General features: G+C 41.6%; 1 protein-coding gene across 3 annotated transcripts in view; it reads right to left on the minus strand.

Moving 5' to 3' along the window:
- Positions 1 to 13,351, minus strand: part of GPR137B (G protein-coupled receptor 137B) — a 32,406-nt gene extending 19,055 nt beyond the window's left edge. The window contains exons 1-3 of one of the 3 annotated variants that reach the window (XM_062637403.1): positions 13,001 to 13,351; positions 7,963 to 8,055; positions 6,010 to 6,456 (exon numbers count right to left, since the gene is read on the minus strand). In XM_062637403.1, coding sequence (XP_062493387.1) covers positions 6,010 to 6,378 — 369 coding nt within the window. In that variant the 5' untranslated portion in view covers positions 6,379 to 6,456; positions 7,963 to 8,055; positions 13,001 to 13,351. Of the gene's footprint in view, positions 1 to 6,009; positions 6,457 to 7,962; positions 8,056 to 8,496; positions 8,515 to 13,000 lie in introns of those variants that run through there. The other 2 variants (XM_062637401.1, XM_062637402.1) reach the window with 2 other exon arrangements.
- Positions 13,352 to 16,604: the final 3,253 nt, after the last annotated feature.

Below are 16,604 nucleotides of genomic sequence, written 5' to 3' on the forward strand. Positions count from 1 at the left end.
GTTGAGAAAGCTTCCAGTCAATATCTGACTCATCTAAGCAAGTCTTCCAGCAATCCAGAGCAAACCAGGCTATTCCTAAGAATAGACTAAAGAGCAAGCAGAAGGCAGACTTTAAAAAAAAAAGCTTTCTGAGAGCCCCAAGTTGAACAGCACCACAGAAAACTCAGTGAAAGTCCTTGCTAATTTTCTAATGTCTACAGGGTTACTTTTTCTTCTTAAAGGTATTTCCCCTTTCACTTGCGCTTTAAAGGAGAAATATCCTGTTTTGACTCCTTGTTTTTGCCAAAGGACTGAAAACCTCAAATTAGATTCTCACACTCCCTCCTCCACTCCCCTGAGGTATACGTCTGGCATACAAAACTGCAACAGCACAAAAAGACTCCAAGAATCTCTTCATAGAGTCAGGGAAAATTTCTGTTGCAGGAACTGATGTAAACAGCTGACCTTAAAGGCATTTTACCAGGCCCCAGCAGAGGAGCAGTGTGGATGGCATGGGAGCCCGTCAGCAGCTCAGCTGCAGGCAGCTCTGCAGAACTTCTGGGCAGCACAGTAGGCAGACAGGGCCAGGCTGCTGTAGCTTAAGGGGGTTCCAGGTACTGTTATGAAAGTTAAATCAACAGCCGCTCTGGCCCTATAAGTATCAATGAAACAGGTGTCAAAGCCAAGTCACATATTCCCAGAGCAAAAGAGAAAGAGAATCTCACTGCAGTAATTTTCAGTTTTGGAGTTTCAGCTCTGATTTAGCTAAACTGACATGACGGCTGGCAAAAACCTCACTGTACCTCTTGTGCTAGCTGATCAATTCACTTTTACAGCAGCCACAGCTTAGCTTACCGAAAAGCCTCAGGTATGTTAAGTGCTTACATATGTCTCAAGCTGGCCCTTTGCACAGGAATGAAGTTCAGCTTTATTTACCAGTTCTCATTTCAAAAACTCCACAAGGAACATAGGATGTACTTTTCCTTCCCAGTTCCTTTCACCATGGCCCCTCTCTTCCTGTCATACTACATGCAAGCTTCTCTTTGCACCCTGAAAATATGCCACAACTTCATGCAGGCCCATAGCCCCTCACCATTAGCACATACACCTTTCTTGCAAACCTTGCTGTATATCTTCCTGTCCCAGGCCAACCTTCCCCTTTCTCTCTTTCTCCTTTGTTCATTCTTTCATTTGGATCAAATTCCTCAAAACATGCAAGCTTTCCCTCTATTCTCTAAACTCTACATGGATTGTAAGACCTACAGACATGGGCAAGGTGACTACTCAGCTTTGTGTTGGTAACAAAAGCTCTGAAAGGACAGTGACCATCATGGGCAGCCAGCCACAGTAAACTTGCATGTGTAGCTTTCCTATCAAATTATTTTCTAAGTCAGATAATGTCATTCTTCATGTCAGATGCTGTCAGATGCTGTCAGCCTGAAGCTGCAATTTGTCTCCTATAGATCCAATACTGAGGGCAATGTCTGACACTCAACGTATTTGCTGATGCTTTACTATCCATAGTTAGACTACTGTGTAGTTCTATGTACAACTAAAATATGCTTTAAATTAATAATAGGTATATTCATTCCTACTAAAAAATAAATATTTCTCCTAAATAAAAAGCCTGGTCTGTCCTCTCACTGGTGGTATTATTTTTGAAATACTATGCCCAGTAATTAGAGGATGAGAAGTTCTCTTAATTTTCCTCCCAGAGCTAACACGTACCCCAGTTCCACTGAGATATACGTAATCTCCCCGAAAGCCTTGTGCTGGTTTTTCCCCACCCTGCCAGGCACCGCCAGCGTGGCAGCTCTCCTCTACACTGTCTTCCTCTGTGCAGTTTCTCTTCATTTGAAAGTCCCTGATTTTATCAGCCCTGCCTGGGAGGCAGGGTAAGCTTCTCAATCTGGAGAAAAGGGAAACTGGTTAAGGAGGAGGAAGAAGTAAATCTGCCTATCAGCCCCTCTCCACCCATACGGCCTCAGTTCTTTAGCTCAGCTCCTTAGTTCCTGGAGAAGTTCCCAACCTGAAGATAAACCTACCACCCACCAAATGATTTGCTATGCCTGACCATGGGGGAGGCCTGGGACTTCCAGCATCCTCCATGGCTCACGGTCTTTGGCCCTGACCTTCTTTCTTGAGTCTGTAACCCTGCATCCAAACTCCCCTCCTGGTTCATTTGTATCCTGTTCCCCTGGGAAATGTAAAGTTTGAGCAAACAGGATGAAATGAAGCAAATCCTTCTCTGCCCCCCCCCTCAATACACACCAGAAAAGGCAACTTCTTACTTGATTTCACAGAGCCTCTTTACACTTTTGTGCACTGTATTGACTGTAAAGCCTGAGGACTCATCTCAGCCTCCCTTTGTCAGGGGCAGGAAAGATTGGGCTAAGCAGGACATCAGGAAAAGAATGCTCGAGTCCTGGCATCCTCACTGACTGGAGTCACTGAAAGTGGAAATTGCCTTATTTGCTGATTTGCAGTCTTTGCTTTATCAAGCAACAGAATAAACCTGTGGGAGCTGCAGGTGTGAGCCAAAAATATCTATGGGATTTTTGGTCTCTGTAGGTGGAAACACACACTTCAGCTCCCTATCTGATGGGTTAAGATCAGGGAGCTGCTCTGGCTTGGTACAATGCAGTCATATGCCAGTGTTTTTCTATTGTTTTACAAAAGTGCCACTGGATCTGATCTTCACTTGAGATTTAGTTCAATGATTTCTAAGCAGACAGAGGCTTATCCTGAGAGGGTAGGTCACATTATTTCTTTTTTTTTTTCCTTTACAAGGGAATGAATACACACAAAGGACTAATAAATTCTAATAAGCGTTGTGCTCTCACTAGAAATCACATATTTTCCCCTGCATGGGATTTCTAAGAGGAGTTAATATTGTATAGGCCTTATCTGCAGCACCCTTTCTGTTCTGCCTAAGTAGGGCAACAAGACCACAGCAAAGGACCATGAATTTGGCTCAGATCCCTTGTTCTGAGTCAAAACTATTTTGATTGTAACTTCCCTTTCATCCATGGGTCCCCTGCTTTAGCAACCAGCCCCAATATACTACGGCTCCTTCTGCTGTATCTGCTGATGCTCAAGTCTGGGAACAACCCCCGCTGTGCTGACGTCGTTGTGGCTTATTTGTCATGCTACACATGAAATACAGTTGAAATTTGTGTCCCCATTGCTTTAGGATACCTATTAAAATGGGAATAGTTGTGGTTAACTTTCTGTCAAGTTCGAAGGTGCTTATTATTCTGAAAAATGTCCTCAGGCACTTGCCAAATGAGGTTTCTTGTTTGGCCAGGAGGATTTGCAATATAGTTTGAATCATTTTTATTTCTCACATCTATGTCTAGAAGCTTTCCTAGCAGTGCCACATTTATAAATGGTGGGTGCTGTACAGCAGATGATAAACACCTGCAAATTCCAGAGATCCCTAAAGTCTCTTCCAGTCCTCTGTCCCTGTACTGTACATAGATCCCTTCTTTCCCTCTGGCTAAGAACCAGTTAAGTAGCATGGTTTTCATGCAGTGAGACACAGCTGCAGACCCTTCCTGCCTGCCTTCTAGAGAAAAAAGGATAAAAGTTGCTTCTGAACAGGTCTGTGAAGTTATAAGCCATTACTGAAAACAAAATTCTTTATCCCCACCCCTTTCGCGCTAGTTCTTGCTTGCCTGCTGTGGAAAGCTAGATGCACATTAAACATACAGTCTCAAGAGGATGCTGAATTTCAAGCCAAACCACCTTTTCATGGTTAGAAGTAAAGAATTAATAATAGCGAATTAAAAATATGAGCACTTATTCTGTGTCTTACGTTATATATTGTACAATGGCTGTGCTTCTATTTCTTAAGGCTTTGCTTTGGCTGAGGAGATATTTGAGATGAGATTTCACTGGGAGCCACCAGCTCTAAAGCAAACAACAGTTCTAATAATACGCCTGTCTACAGTGGCCCACAATCTCTAAAGATGATGACGCATATCACGAACTCTGCAAGTCCCTTGCAAATATCATTTCAAAAGCCTCACAACAGCTCTTCAAGACAGGTAACTCTTGCAGTCTTTTACAGAGGGGCTCAGAGGAAGATTGTGAGGACTCATGATGACAAAGCAGAAATTGTCTCAAAGGTAGAATCAATAGCCTTAGCATTTTTTTCTGTTTCCCACCACTGACTTGTACTTCCTGAATGAGATCAGACAGCAATGCCAAAAATAATTTACAAGGACATACGTGTGCATTCTGTATGCTCTCTTTCTAGATCTTCCTTATATGAAAGGAATCAGTTATTGTCAACAGCTAGCCCCTGAGTGCTGGCACTGTAATGCACAGAGTGCAGGCTGCTGTGCCCCCCTGTGCTCACGCCAGGCTCAGCTTCTCCTAGTGAAGAGCCAGGATGCTGCATTCTGCCTCCAGACTTCCATGGCAGGCCTGCGTGTGTGTCAGAGGGAAGAATTAGACTTAGAGCTATGACAGTCCCAGTGATAGGGACTGGCTGTGCGATGATGGACATTTGCCCCTGTGGAACTGCACCATTATCAAATAATTCTCACAATAGCTATGGGATAAAGCATATGTCACCACATGCCTGAGCTGAATTTGAGTAGCATGTAGATGAAAGGTTCCTGTAACCCCTTAATATATCTCAAATCCCAGGGAGCAAAGCAGGTTGAGTTAGCAGGTGTTTCAGACACTGAATCCAGAAAAGTAAACCTAAGCACAAACTCTGTATGTGGTTCTAAGTATTTAATACCCTCTACAATTCAAGTGATCTTCTTAAAGCTGCCATGCTTACCATTGCTGCTTTTTCAGCTCTGAGATGGCAGCTCTCACGAAAGGCCTGATCTCTCCAGCCAGGCTGCTCAGGATCGTCATGCCTGTAATCACTTCAGAGCACTGTTAAATACACTAGGTACTACAGAAGTACCCAGACCCAGAACCGAGCTGGTTCCAAATGGGGCACACAGCAACACCCAAAGCATCCTAAGCACTGCTGGGGGTGCTCTCCTGGCCAACTACCCCTACACTGGGAAAAGGGACTTTGACAAGGGTCATCTGAGTATAGGCTTGGCTTCTTGCTTCAGCCACCTTAGTGGGATTGAGGAGGTAGGGAATCCACTCCCTGCTGTCCTGCAAGCTCCCTGTGTGATCTTAGATAAGCCCGGCAGACTTCCTTTGCCTCAGCATGCCAATATCCCATCCTGAGCCCAGTGCCAAGATACCCACGTTCACCATAAACACTTCCAAGCAAGTCTACCAGCAGTAACCTGGAGTGCTGTGCAGCCTAACTCATCTGGCTTAGCTATCCGCAGCACAGGTACACTCTCGAGACCTGCTTCTGAAATGGAGATACAATTTCCTCTAACTCATTATACAGCTAATTTACCTTTACATCAAGTGTCCTTGAAAAAGAGAGTGTCTCTTTATACAGCACTTAGCACTTACTGGGGTCCAGAGTCACTGCTATTTGTAATACAGATGACGATAGGAATTTGGGTCTGCGGCAGGACTTGATCAACAGTTTTGAATGTGATGCACAGAACAGAAATCTCACTCAGAAACATATAAGCCAACTTGTGAAAAACAGTTTCAGCAAAATTAGATATTACAATTCTGACTGATAGAGATCAGGAATGCTAAACCAGGAGGTTTATGAAGTCTAACAACAACAATAGGAATAAAATAATAATAAAAGAACAGCATTTTGGGTGTTCAGTTTTCAAGCTCCCCTGTACATTCTTTTCCCAACCTTTAAATTAAATGACACACATTAAATAGACAGTGCATATATATATATATATATATATAATTTGCCATTTCTGAAATGATAACTTCAGGTTCCAGTTTCATTGTAACACTGATCTCCTGAATATATATCAAAAGTTAAAATTTCCAACTGAAAACCTGGCATTTTCTTTTTGCATTACCAAGGTACATTTGTAAATTGCATTTTACATCTTTCGTATGATTCTTATAAAATAATGCTTTACCATTCTGGAAGATTTAATCAACCAAATATCTGTTGCTTACCTGAGTGAAGTAAAGATTCATCAGGGTCAGGGTGAAAAACTGGAGGCAGACTGGGAAGCAATAGAGAAGCCAGAAGATGAAGGGGCTGAGAGAATTTGCTGTCACAAAGTCTTTGAAGTAAAATGAAAAGAGCACAGTCCTGAGAGAGGCCCAAAACAAGCACAGAAACAGAAAGACAGTCTGGTAACTGAACCTCTTGTGCCTGTAGTGAAGGACCAGCCAGAGCTGGATGTAGATGAACACAAAAAGCAGTGAATAAAAAACAGTATATACAATGGTCAGGCCCAACTTCACATACGGAGGGACAGCTGGCGTCAGGGTCGGTGGAAGGGTGTCATTTTTCAGTGGATCCCACTCAGGGGCCTCCATTTGATATCAGGAATCGTCAGAATTATTTATTAAGTTTGGCTGCCGCTGTTGCCTCCTCCTCCTTCTCCTTTCATCTTCCTACAGCATAGGAATCAAGAAAATGAAAGAAAACAAGCTGCACTTCCTCTTTGGCAGCTCACTGTGGGCTGGTAGCACATGATCACTATTCAGAATGATTCATTAGGACTGCCTTTGTCAGCAATTGGCAGGGAACAGCTCAGAAAGCTGCCCTTTGCTGATGTCTGTGCACGAATCTTTACCATCCTCAAGAAACAAAGAAATCCACCAGCCCCTGAACGGTTTACTGCTGTTTTGTGGTTTTTTTTTGTTTTTCCTAAGGAAAATTATCTGGATTTTCAATTAGTTAAGTAATGTTCTATTTTCTACAAGAAGCAAGTACCTGACATTTTCCCTGTGGCAGCCACATCGCATCTTTGTCAGATTTTTTTGGTCTTGTTTCCTGTTTAGCAAGCACTTTATTTATATGCATTTTGTTAGGAATATTTTTAAGCACCTTAAAGTACTAATAAAATCAAAACCATTGTAATAAGCTGTAACAGTTCAGCTCTGCATTGCAGAAACCTTTGTGTTTATAAGGAAGTATACAATTTACAGCAAATTTAACACATTCTGTAACTTCTTTTTTCTTCTAACACAAAACATTTCATTAGAATGGAAGAAAAGGCACATCAGGGCTTTCAAACGTAGTGTATACAGAGACAAATAAACCCCCCTAAGTACTCAAATTCACCAAAGCATGCATGCAGCTACAGGTTCTTTTCTTCCTGGTTGTTGCCTATTTGTGCCATCACTGTGGCAACAGCTGACCAGACATACCTTCTCACAGGAGTGCAGATGTGCCCTTGGGATTAAATTGATAAATTAATAGGTGCCATGGCAGGCTGCTGGGTTCGACTCATGGGGGTGAGAAGTGAGAACTGAAACTGAGTGGTTTAGACATTTGTAGTGTGGTGGAAACGCTTCATTATCTCTAGGTCATGTATAGCACCATATACTATCAGACAACAAGGTTTTTCAGACGTGCGTTGGCTGGATTACTGCCATGTTTTGTTCTATCATTTACAGTAAGATGATTACAAGAAGTCCTTGTTACCTGGAATGATCCCCAGGGAGGACCCCACATATCTTGATTCTTTTAATGAAAGAGTCCATGAAATGAACTGATACAGTGTCCAGGGAACACAGATACTGATACTAAGTACTAATTAAAACTATGGTTTCTATTATTAATGGTCACCCCAACAGGAGTTCAGAACTACGGTTTTGTTGAAAAAGACAAATTTTATAACTGTGCTTATTTATAGAAACACAGTATATATAAGTTTGCATAGTCCCTGAAAAAGATCTCTAAGTAAAATCCATTCTGCTCTAAAAATACCCACACTGAACACTTAAAGCTATGTTCCAAAATCTGTGTTTAGGTACTGAAAAAAAAGGTTCGATTTTAAAGGTACTAAGCAAACACAGCTCCCCTTGACTAGAAAGGGATCTGTGAGTTCCAAGTGCTTCTGTAAATCAGGTCACTTCTATTGTGGTGTCTAGTTATGATTTTAAGATCCTTACCAGGAGCAGTCAGCTTTGGAAATCCTGGATAAACAGTTTACAGAGGCAGAGTAATACACAGCACCTACCGGGTGGCTGTGTTGATTTGACTACCTATAGAAATACACAAAACACAAAATGAATGATGGGAAAGAGGACAGAGGATAAGAAACATTGAACCACTAAAAATCATGTACATTTACAGAGATACATTGTAGCTTTGCACAGAAAGAGAATTTTATAGATTCAACATAAATAAACTTGGACTTAATTTTAAATTACCACCTGCTCTTAGACCTTGTGTATTTCCTGGGAAAAAAAGTAAAATTTACTCAAAACCAGGATAGAACATGGAAAACTTAGCAATTACTGAAGCAAGTTTGTCAGAGAAGCTGTCTGCCTTCAGGCCATCACATTCATTACACAAAAATGGAGAAGATAAAGGGCCTGGACAGGAGCTTAGGAGAGATATATATATATATATATACACACATATATATATATATATAAAAAATAGAATAGAATAGATACAACAATATATATTTCAATACATACTACAGAAGGCTCTGTCTCCCAGATCAGGAAAACATCTTCCCTAGATTGATGCATACTTCCTTCTGGCAGACAAGGAAAACCTCTTCCTAGCTTTTCCCAGTTCCACTAATAGGCCTGCCTTATACATCCCTTGGTCTCCACAACCCCAGTGCACACATGCACTATCTAGAGGACAGAGTACAGTGATAATAAATTCAGTGGGTTACACACCACCTCTCTACTTTCAGCATAAACTTTCTGATTATGCTTGTGGCTAACATTAACCCATGGTGGCCATAAGTACTCTATTGCTTTTTATCAGTGACCCATAATAACTCTTCACAGCTTGTGCTGTAAGACTTTAACCTGCTAAATGAGGGTAAAGGCTTCCGCAACATACCAGTAGCAAAAAACACCAGGATTTTGAGACTGTCACATGCCTGAAGAATACTATAAAATGTATATGAAAAAGAGAAGCAGGAATCCATTTCTACTCAACAAGCTGCTGGTTTACCTTACTGCCTTTGTGAACGTGATTGCCAACTCATGCTTCATGGGCAGCATGTTGTAAACAGCCAAAGAAAGTTGCTTCTCTCTTGGGTCAGGTGTTGCCAAGGGACAGCAAAGAACAGTGGTCACACAGTCTGCATCAGATGTGTCCTTGCCAGTAGGTGAGCAAAGGTTGGTTGGGAAACAGTGCATTGCAGTATTACAAGAAACTTCTTGATAGACCAAACTTCCCATGCAGCTTTCCAGTGCTTAAGAGGTCTAGCCACTGCTTGGTCTTCAGTACAGTCCTGCTGCTGTCCAGGGATGTTGAGCAATTCCAGGTGATCTGTTTGTGTTACTGTTTTCTTTCTAAGGGTCATTGTCCAAGAGAATAAACTTGAGTGGAACTCAAGGGTTTAAAAATTTGCTTAGCTATGCTGTCCCACTGCTATTTGACTTGAAATGAAAAAAGTAGATAACATAAAGTATCTGGATTCTGCAACTTGAACTGCTGCCCTGCTCCTGAGCAGAGAGGTCTAGAGTGCTCATCTTTGATGTCACTTGCAGTTAATAAATTTGCTGGCAAGATTGCTAGTAAATCACTGTTTGCTAAAGCGCTCTGCACCTAATGACTCTCACTGGTTCAAAAAGCCTTTTAGAAAGAGTTTTGCAGAAAAGAGCATTTCTAAGAAGTAAAGAAAATAAAGTAATTTAAGATTTTGTTAGATACTGAATGATCTTCATCTTTGATTTTATACTGTGGTAGTCCAGAGAGTTTGTCCTCAGTTACACTGGCAGGTTTCTCATTCTTTTGAGGTCTCATGCTTTACTGAATTGTGTTTCCTACAAATACCAGGCTTACAGTTTAAACCTCAAGGACTGAGTAAAGTATTGTAGCTGGACCTTAAAGTTTGTCCTTCTTTAAAAGCTGCTTTTCCCTCAGGTTATCTAAAAAATTGTGAGGGCCCGTTCAATCCAGTTCCATCCCAACTGAGACATATCAGAAGAGGCTTTCAGATAGGCAGGCCTCTTGCCAAACCACAGAAAAAGAAATGGTATTCTGGTTCAACACTTTCTTTTGCTCCATACTCCATGAAGCCTACGATTACAAAACTAGACAATAACATTTTGAAGGAAATAGTTTCTGCTATTTCTACTCAAAAAACAAGTGGGACAAAAATCTGATGTAGAACAAGATAGTGTCAAGATAGCTGGTGGAGAGTGGGAGTATTAAGACTCTCTGAATTAGACAAAAGGCAGTGGTACTGTGGAATTCATGATGATTTAATTCACACAAATTTGTCACAACATGTACACCTCCTCTTTCTTCATTTTGTGTCCTGCAGATACAGCAGCTCACATCTGCATGGTCCACTCATTTCAATTTAAATATTTTTGGTTTTTGGAAAGGCAAATTCCTCTGAAGCCTTGAGTCACGCTGCCACTAGAATGCAGAAAATTAACTATGTGGTGTAGGCACACACATTGTGCATCTAATTCTTAGGCCATTGCAATTTGATGTATTACATGACATGATGTCATGTTTCCTGATTAGAGATGGTGGCCGGAATGCTGAAAACAATGGACATTCCCTTGGAAGATGCTCAGGAATCTGATTTAACTACAGGGCAAGCACCTAAACTAGTGCCTGCCTGCTCAACAAGATGGATGAATTAAGCCATAAAATCTGAAACTGTAATTCCTCATTTGTCTTTGGATTCTGAAAACCTTACATTTGAAGTTTTTTGAATGTTACTGCATTGCACAGCATGAGTAATTATCCTTGGAAAATACTGCTGATGGGATACTTCTGTCCTTCATTTGATGTGGGCTCATCTCCAAGTCATGGACTATGTAACCATCTTCGGGATCCAGTGTCTCTGTGCCATTCAACATTTAGCAACTCTGGCAAAAGCCAAACAGAGGGCTGGGAACCAGTTTTCTCAAGAGAAAAAATGTCCTTTCATTGTTGGGCTTTCTCTGTGCCTGGGCATGTTAGATTTCACTATTAATCCTGACACAGACCTCATACTCAAAACATGTCTAAATAAAGCCTTCATAATAAACCAGGATTTATTATTCTAATCTCATTTAGGTCATACACTGGCATACAACACTACAAATGTAGGGCCTTAACCCATAATCCTTAAGGCAGCCAAAGCTTCCATTGCTTCAAATAAAGTAATGCCTATGCATCAAGGGCAGGAACTCACCACACAAACTAATCAGACTAATCCAAGTAGCTTTAAAGCAAGAAGACTGTGGTTTCATAATTTCAGCCAATACTTGACCCGAAGAAAATTTTCTAGAAGAATTAAATATGTTATCCAGTGAATAGAAGACGGAAAGAGACAGATTCAGTGAAACAGAAGCATCAGAACCACAGTGTTTTTTTTTTTTCATTTTGGAGTTTTGTTTCTATTAGGGTGGTTATACATAGATTTTACGCTCTCCTGCAGACTTCTCCATTGCACAACCTGCAACAGGAGCAGACTCAAGCTCAGAGATGCAGTCTGCATTCCAGACTGGTAAGAAAGTCTTGAACACCATGAAATTTCTGTCCATGCTGCATGTTCCTTGGGGTATAAAACATCTTTAGAGCTAAGATTAAAAAGCACTGAAAAGGATTTGTTGCTTTTCACTGTTTTAAGTTCTTTGTGGCCTTCAGTTTCCCAGATGCCTCCATAACCAAGAAGGATCCTTAAATCCATGTTAGCCCAAGTAGAATATATTATCTCCTTTGGTAGCCTTCTCTGCTTTCCTTGACTTATGGTTTACCCTGTTCTTTTCACTCCTTCCCACCCCACCCCCACTGGAAAAACCCGTAAAAGAGGAAGTAAAGCAGTTAGGTATTTCCCTTCAGTGGGGATTCCTTTAGATATATCAGTCAGCTGGGTATGAGCTGACTGGAAAAGGGAGGTGGATTAGATGTGAACTGACAACAGAGGGGAGTGGATTTGAGTGCTAAAGATCGCTTGGCCCAATGTCTGGGGTTTCATGTCATCTATGGCACATTCTGGCAGGGAACAACCTTGACAAGTAAAGAATAAAAGCCCCTTTAAATAGGGATGATCTTAGCCACATCCAGCAAAAGAAGTTAAATAATTTTCTTTCCTTGGCTTCTGATACTCAAACAATAAGAAGCACCGGGCTCACAGCTAATAAAGCCCCACATGTAAGAAATCACCTGCTTCAGCCCTGATGATCTGCTTGTTCCAGCAGCTAAGAATTCAGCTGTGGAAGCAAAAAGCCATGAATCTTGCTGCATCCTTCTCAAGGGCAATGTCTGGAGAGGCTTTTTAACTCCAATATCCTAAATCTACTCCAGTTGGTACTAACATCCATACTAGCTCAGAGGACTGTGTGATGATAGGAAGTGGGCTCACAGATGGACTGAGCAGCTTGATATTTCCTCACTTTCCAGAACTTCATTTGGCAAGGCTGCCCTCTGAGTGGTTGCTGTAGAAACCTGCCAGCTGTAGGGCTATACTTGGAGTAGTGATTAAGACATTTTTGTTGGTGAGGGACTCCAACCTGGCCTTTCTTGGATACAAAAACAGGGTGGAAAGTGGTAGCCACTGTGGCTGGAAGAAAAGGATCATGTCTGGGTCTGCAAGGTGATCTAGCTGTGCAGAGGAACAAAGAATTCCTGATCTACATGCCAAATCTACAGGTCAGGGATGAATTCCTACAGGATGAGGTTTCTTTGATTGTTAATGAATCTGTACTTAAGACCTCTGCAAAGACCCAAGAGACAAAAGTAACTCCTGGAGTAAAAACAAAACTGCAAACAAACCTTCACAGAAACTTTGTGTGCAAAATTTAACACACAGTATTCAGCCAACAGCACCCTTCCTTGCCCCATACATATGTATCACTTGTATGTTGTACACTATATTCATACGTGTGTTTTTTGCGCAGCTACTTCCCTGTTGCTGTATGACTTGTACAAGCCATTAGCCCATACCTGAAGACAAAGGACTCTGGTAGGTCCTCTAGGTTCAATTAGAAGAATGGGAGACAGCTGGCACCTTACCTGGCAGGGCAGAAGATGGTAACTACAGCTGCCTGGGCTAAGCTGTGTCCTCACCCCCTCCGAGGTACCCCTCCGTCAGCAAAAAGAGATGACGGCTGTCTGGGATCCTTCACTTCAAGGCACCAGTTCACCCCTGCCAACAGCAAGGGGTACAGAAGGCACGCTCACTGCCTCCTCCAGCTGCCTCGCTGTGGGAGTGGCCAAGGTCCTACACCTATCTCACCACGGGTTGGGAGGCAGAGGCTCGAAGGGACCCGCAGGCCCCGAGAAGAACGGAAAGGGGTGTGAGGGTGCGGTGAGAGGGGCTCCCGGCGGCCCTTCCCCTTCAATTACACGGGCAGAGGCCCAACGCCGCTCCTCTTGCAGAGGTCCCCCCGGAGCTGTCTCTCCAGCACCACCGCGCCCCCTAGTGGCGCAGCGCGGTGTCTGCAGCGCTGCCCGAAGCTGGCTGGAACCGGCTGGAACCGGCCGCAGGCCGCCAGGGTTACCTCAGCGTGTGCGGCGGGTACTGGTCTCCCACCCCGGAGGGTGCGAGGTGACTAACCTGTGTGCTGTGGATCATTTATTTGCTCATTTGTTAAGGCTGCCACGTACAGCATTCAGAGTTACAGGAGCCAGGGGGCTAGGCAGGCGTTTGACTGGTCTTGCTGATCTCCTGAGAAGGACGCGTTTTCTGCTCTCTCGAGGGCTGCCTGTCCTGAGGGCATCTGTTTTTTTTTGAAACGCTTGCCTGTAAAGAGGGGAGTTTTCTTCGTAAAACTCCCCTGGAAAGGAAACAGAAGTTGTTACATAGGTTCATGTCCTTCAGCCAGCTGCATTTAGCCAGGCGGTTGGTTTCCTGTCCCAAACAACGGCTTTTCCAGATTTATCCCTGTTGCAAAGCAGCACCCAGGATTGTCCCACTCTTTCTTCTGATTGCTTCTGCAGGGCTTTATGTGTCCATGAACTGTGGCCCGGTGGCAGAAATCAACTCAGCTTTATCTCCTCCTTAACATCATTAAAATCCCTTTATGTGAAAAATTATAGAAGCTGGCTAAACAAAAACTGGGTTTACTGGGGGAAAAGTGCTGAGAATATACTGTATGTTTGTATATGGAGCTACTTTTGCTTCTAACACAGTAAAATGGAAGAGGATAATTTCATTAATTTAATAATGAAGCAAGCTATTTATGTTTTTTTATACTGTGACAGAACATTAAGTGCATTAGGCTTCAAGCGGCTCAGCTGAACAAATTCCCTCAGTGGTGGAGCAGAGAACTGTGAGAGTGTGAAGAAGCAGAGCTGCAGTTGTTACTTCAGGGGCTGCTCAAAAGAGAAACTCTACCTGGAGAAAGTGAGCGCTCTATGGATCTCTTAACCTGTGGGGAGTTTTGTTAGAGTCTCACAGCAAGTTGTTTGGCATCATCATGTGATTAGCAACAAGTTTGGCTTTCCCATTTCTTTTCATTAACTTGTGTCTGTAAGTTTATTATTTTAAATAACCATCTTAGCTGCAATTCTAATTCCTTAATCATATTTAACAATACATTCGCAACACAGTTATAAAAAGAAATACATTCTGTAGCAATATTATTATATATTAATAGAAATATAAATTATAACTAAACAATAAATTATGTAATTATTAAGCAATAAGATATTATTTAAAGATTAGGAAAATTATGAATTAAGGTTGCAAATGCACATTTTATTTTAAAACCTTTGCAAGTGCGTTTTGATGTTACCTTTAGTGACTGTTTTTCCCCCAGGATCCTTGCTTCATTCAGAGGATAGAGTGGTAGTGCAATAAGTGTTCTAGGAGGAATCAAAGTAGTTAGGAAGTGATATGGTTGGTTGTAGGGTGTAAAATATATGTGAATTGGGGTTTAGTAAACTAAGGGTTTGCATAAGGGTGCATATCAGGGCTTTGTAATTACTCAGTGAGGAGATCTGAGGAGTTTTGCAGAGAGGAGAGGGTAGAAGCTGTCCAGTGCTACATGCTGTGAAAGGAAAAGGGGTATAGTGACTTAACAGCTGGGATGGAGGGCAGGGAGTAGGTGTTTATCCTGGACAAGCTTCTGTCACCTCCAGCTGTGCTGGCTGTAGTTTATTTGGGAGCAAAATCCAGTATGGTGCAATGGCAGATTTCCAATCCTCTTATAGAAAAAACAACATTGCAGTAAAAGGACTTCAGTCACTTTTGCTATTAAAATGTTTTAAGATGTGTGTTCTTATGTGCAGCTGTATTTGCTTCATCTCAACCATGCCACTGCAGAGAATGTTTCATCAGAAATTGCTGTCTTTTGTTTTATTTTCACATTTTGTTGCCCCTTTCTAAAAGAGTAATGAATGTCTCTATCTCAGCTAGGCAAAGGGTACAGCTGCTTGGTAAATTAAGAGAAAAAACATATAGAATTTCAAACTAACCTAACGAAAGAAACAGCAGCTGAATTTGATTTTGATTAATCAGTATGAAATGTTTTGAGATATGCATAACCTAATTTGTCAGTTTAAATGTGGGAGATGTACTAAAAGACAGCACTCGGTGGCATCAACGACAAAGCTAAAATCAAAAGTGATTTCAACTAATTGCCAATGCTTGTTGGGATTGCCATATGTTGGGGTATTATTTGCACAGTATATCCTCTTTATAAAAGTCTTACAGTGGTATATCAAAAGTGAATAATAATGGTTTAAAAAAAGTGAATTTACAAAGAAATTAGGTGTATTTTGAAAAAAAAAACAACAAAAAAAGCCCAAGTCTTTCTTTTAAAAAATAAAGCAACTCCCTCTCCTTTGATGCTTTCTCTTGTAAACACTGACAGGGACCATGGCAAGTTCTCAGCCTTTTTTAATTTGCTGTAAAACCATAGAATAGAAACATAGAATAGTTAGGGTTGGAAAGGACCTTAAGATCATCTAGTTCCAAACCCCCTGCCATGGGCAGGGACACCTCACACTAAACCATATCACCCAGCCTGGTCTTGAACACTGCCAGGAATGGAGCATTCACAACCTCCCTGGGCAACCTATTCCAGTGCCTCACCACCCTAACAGGAAAGAATTTCTTTCTTATATCCAATCTAAGCTTCCCCTGTTCAGTTTTAACCCGTTACCCCTTGTCCTATCACTACAGTCCCTAAGGAAGAGTGCCTCCCCAGCATCCCTATAGGCCCCCTAAAAAATAGAGAGGTTAATAAGGAAGGGATACAAGTGATACAGACTTAACAGTCTGTGTTAGCATTCATTATATATTTTTTGCTTTTCATTAGCATCAACCACATTTTTCACTAGTTTTTACATTTAAGAAATTTTATGAGGATTTTTTTTTGTTCATTTTGATAATGCAAAATGAAAGCATTTTTAAATTACATGAGAACCTACACACTACCAGATTATTAGAAAAAAGCTTGAGCATCACTAGAATTGGAATGGGTAAATTTACTAATGGTGCCATCACTTGTGTTTTTGGGCAGGGAGACAGATAATGTTGGTTTTACTACACAACTCAGGGTTATATTTCTGTCTTGGAAATCATTATTTTTTTCAACTGTACGTATTGACTTCACTCAAGTTTGTGTAATGTACTGGTAAGAATTTGTGGTAAGAATTCATTTAGTCACTG

Source organism: Pezoporus occidentalis, unplaced genomic scaffold (genome assembly GCF_034315485.1).
Source record: "Pezoporus occidentalis ecotype Australia unplaced genomic scaffold, CSIRO_AGI_Poc_V1 ctg52, whole genome shotgun sequence".
In the NCBI taxonomy this organism is placed as follows: domain Eukaryota; kingdom Metazoa; phylum Chordata; class Aves; order Psittaciformes; family Psittacidae; genus Pezoporus; species Pezoporus occidentalis.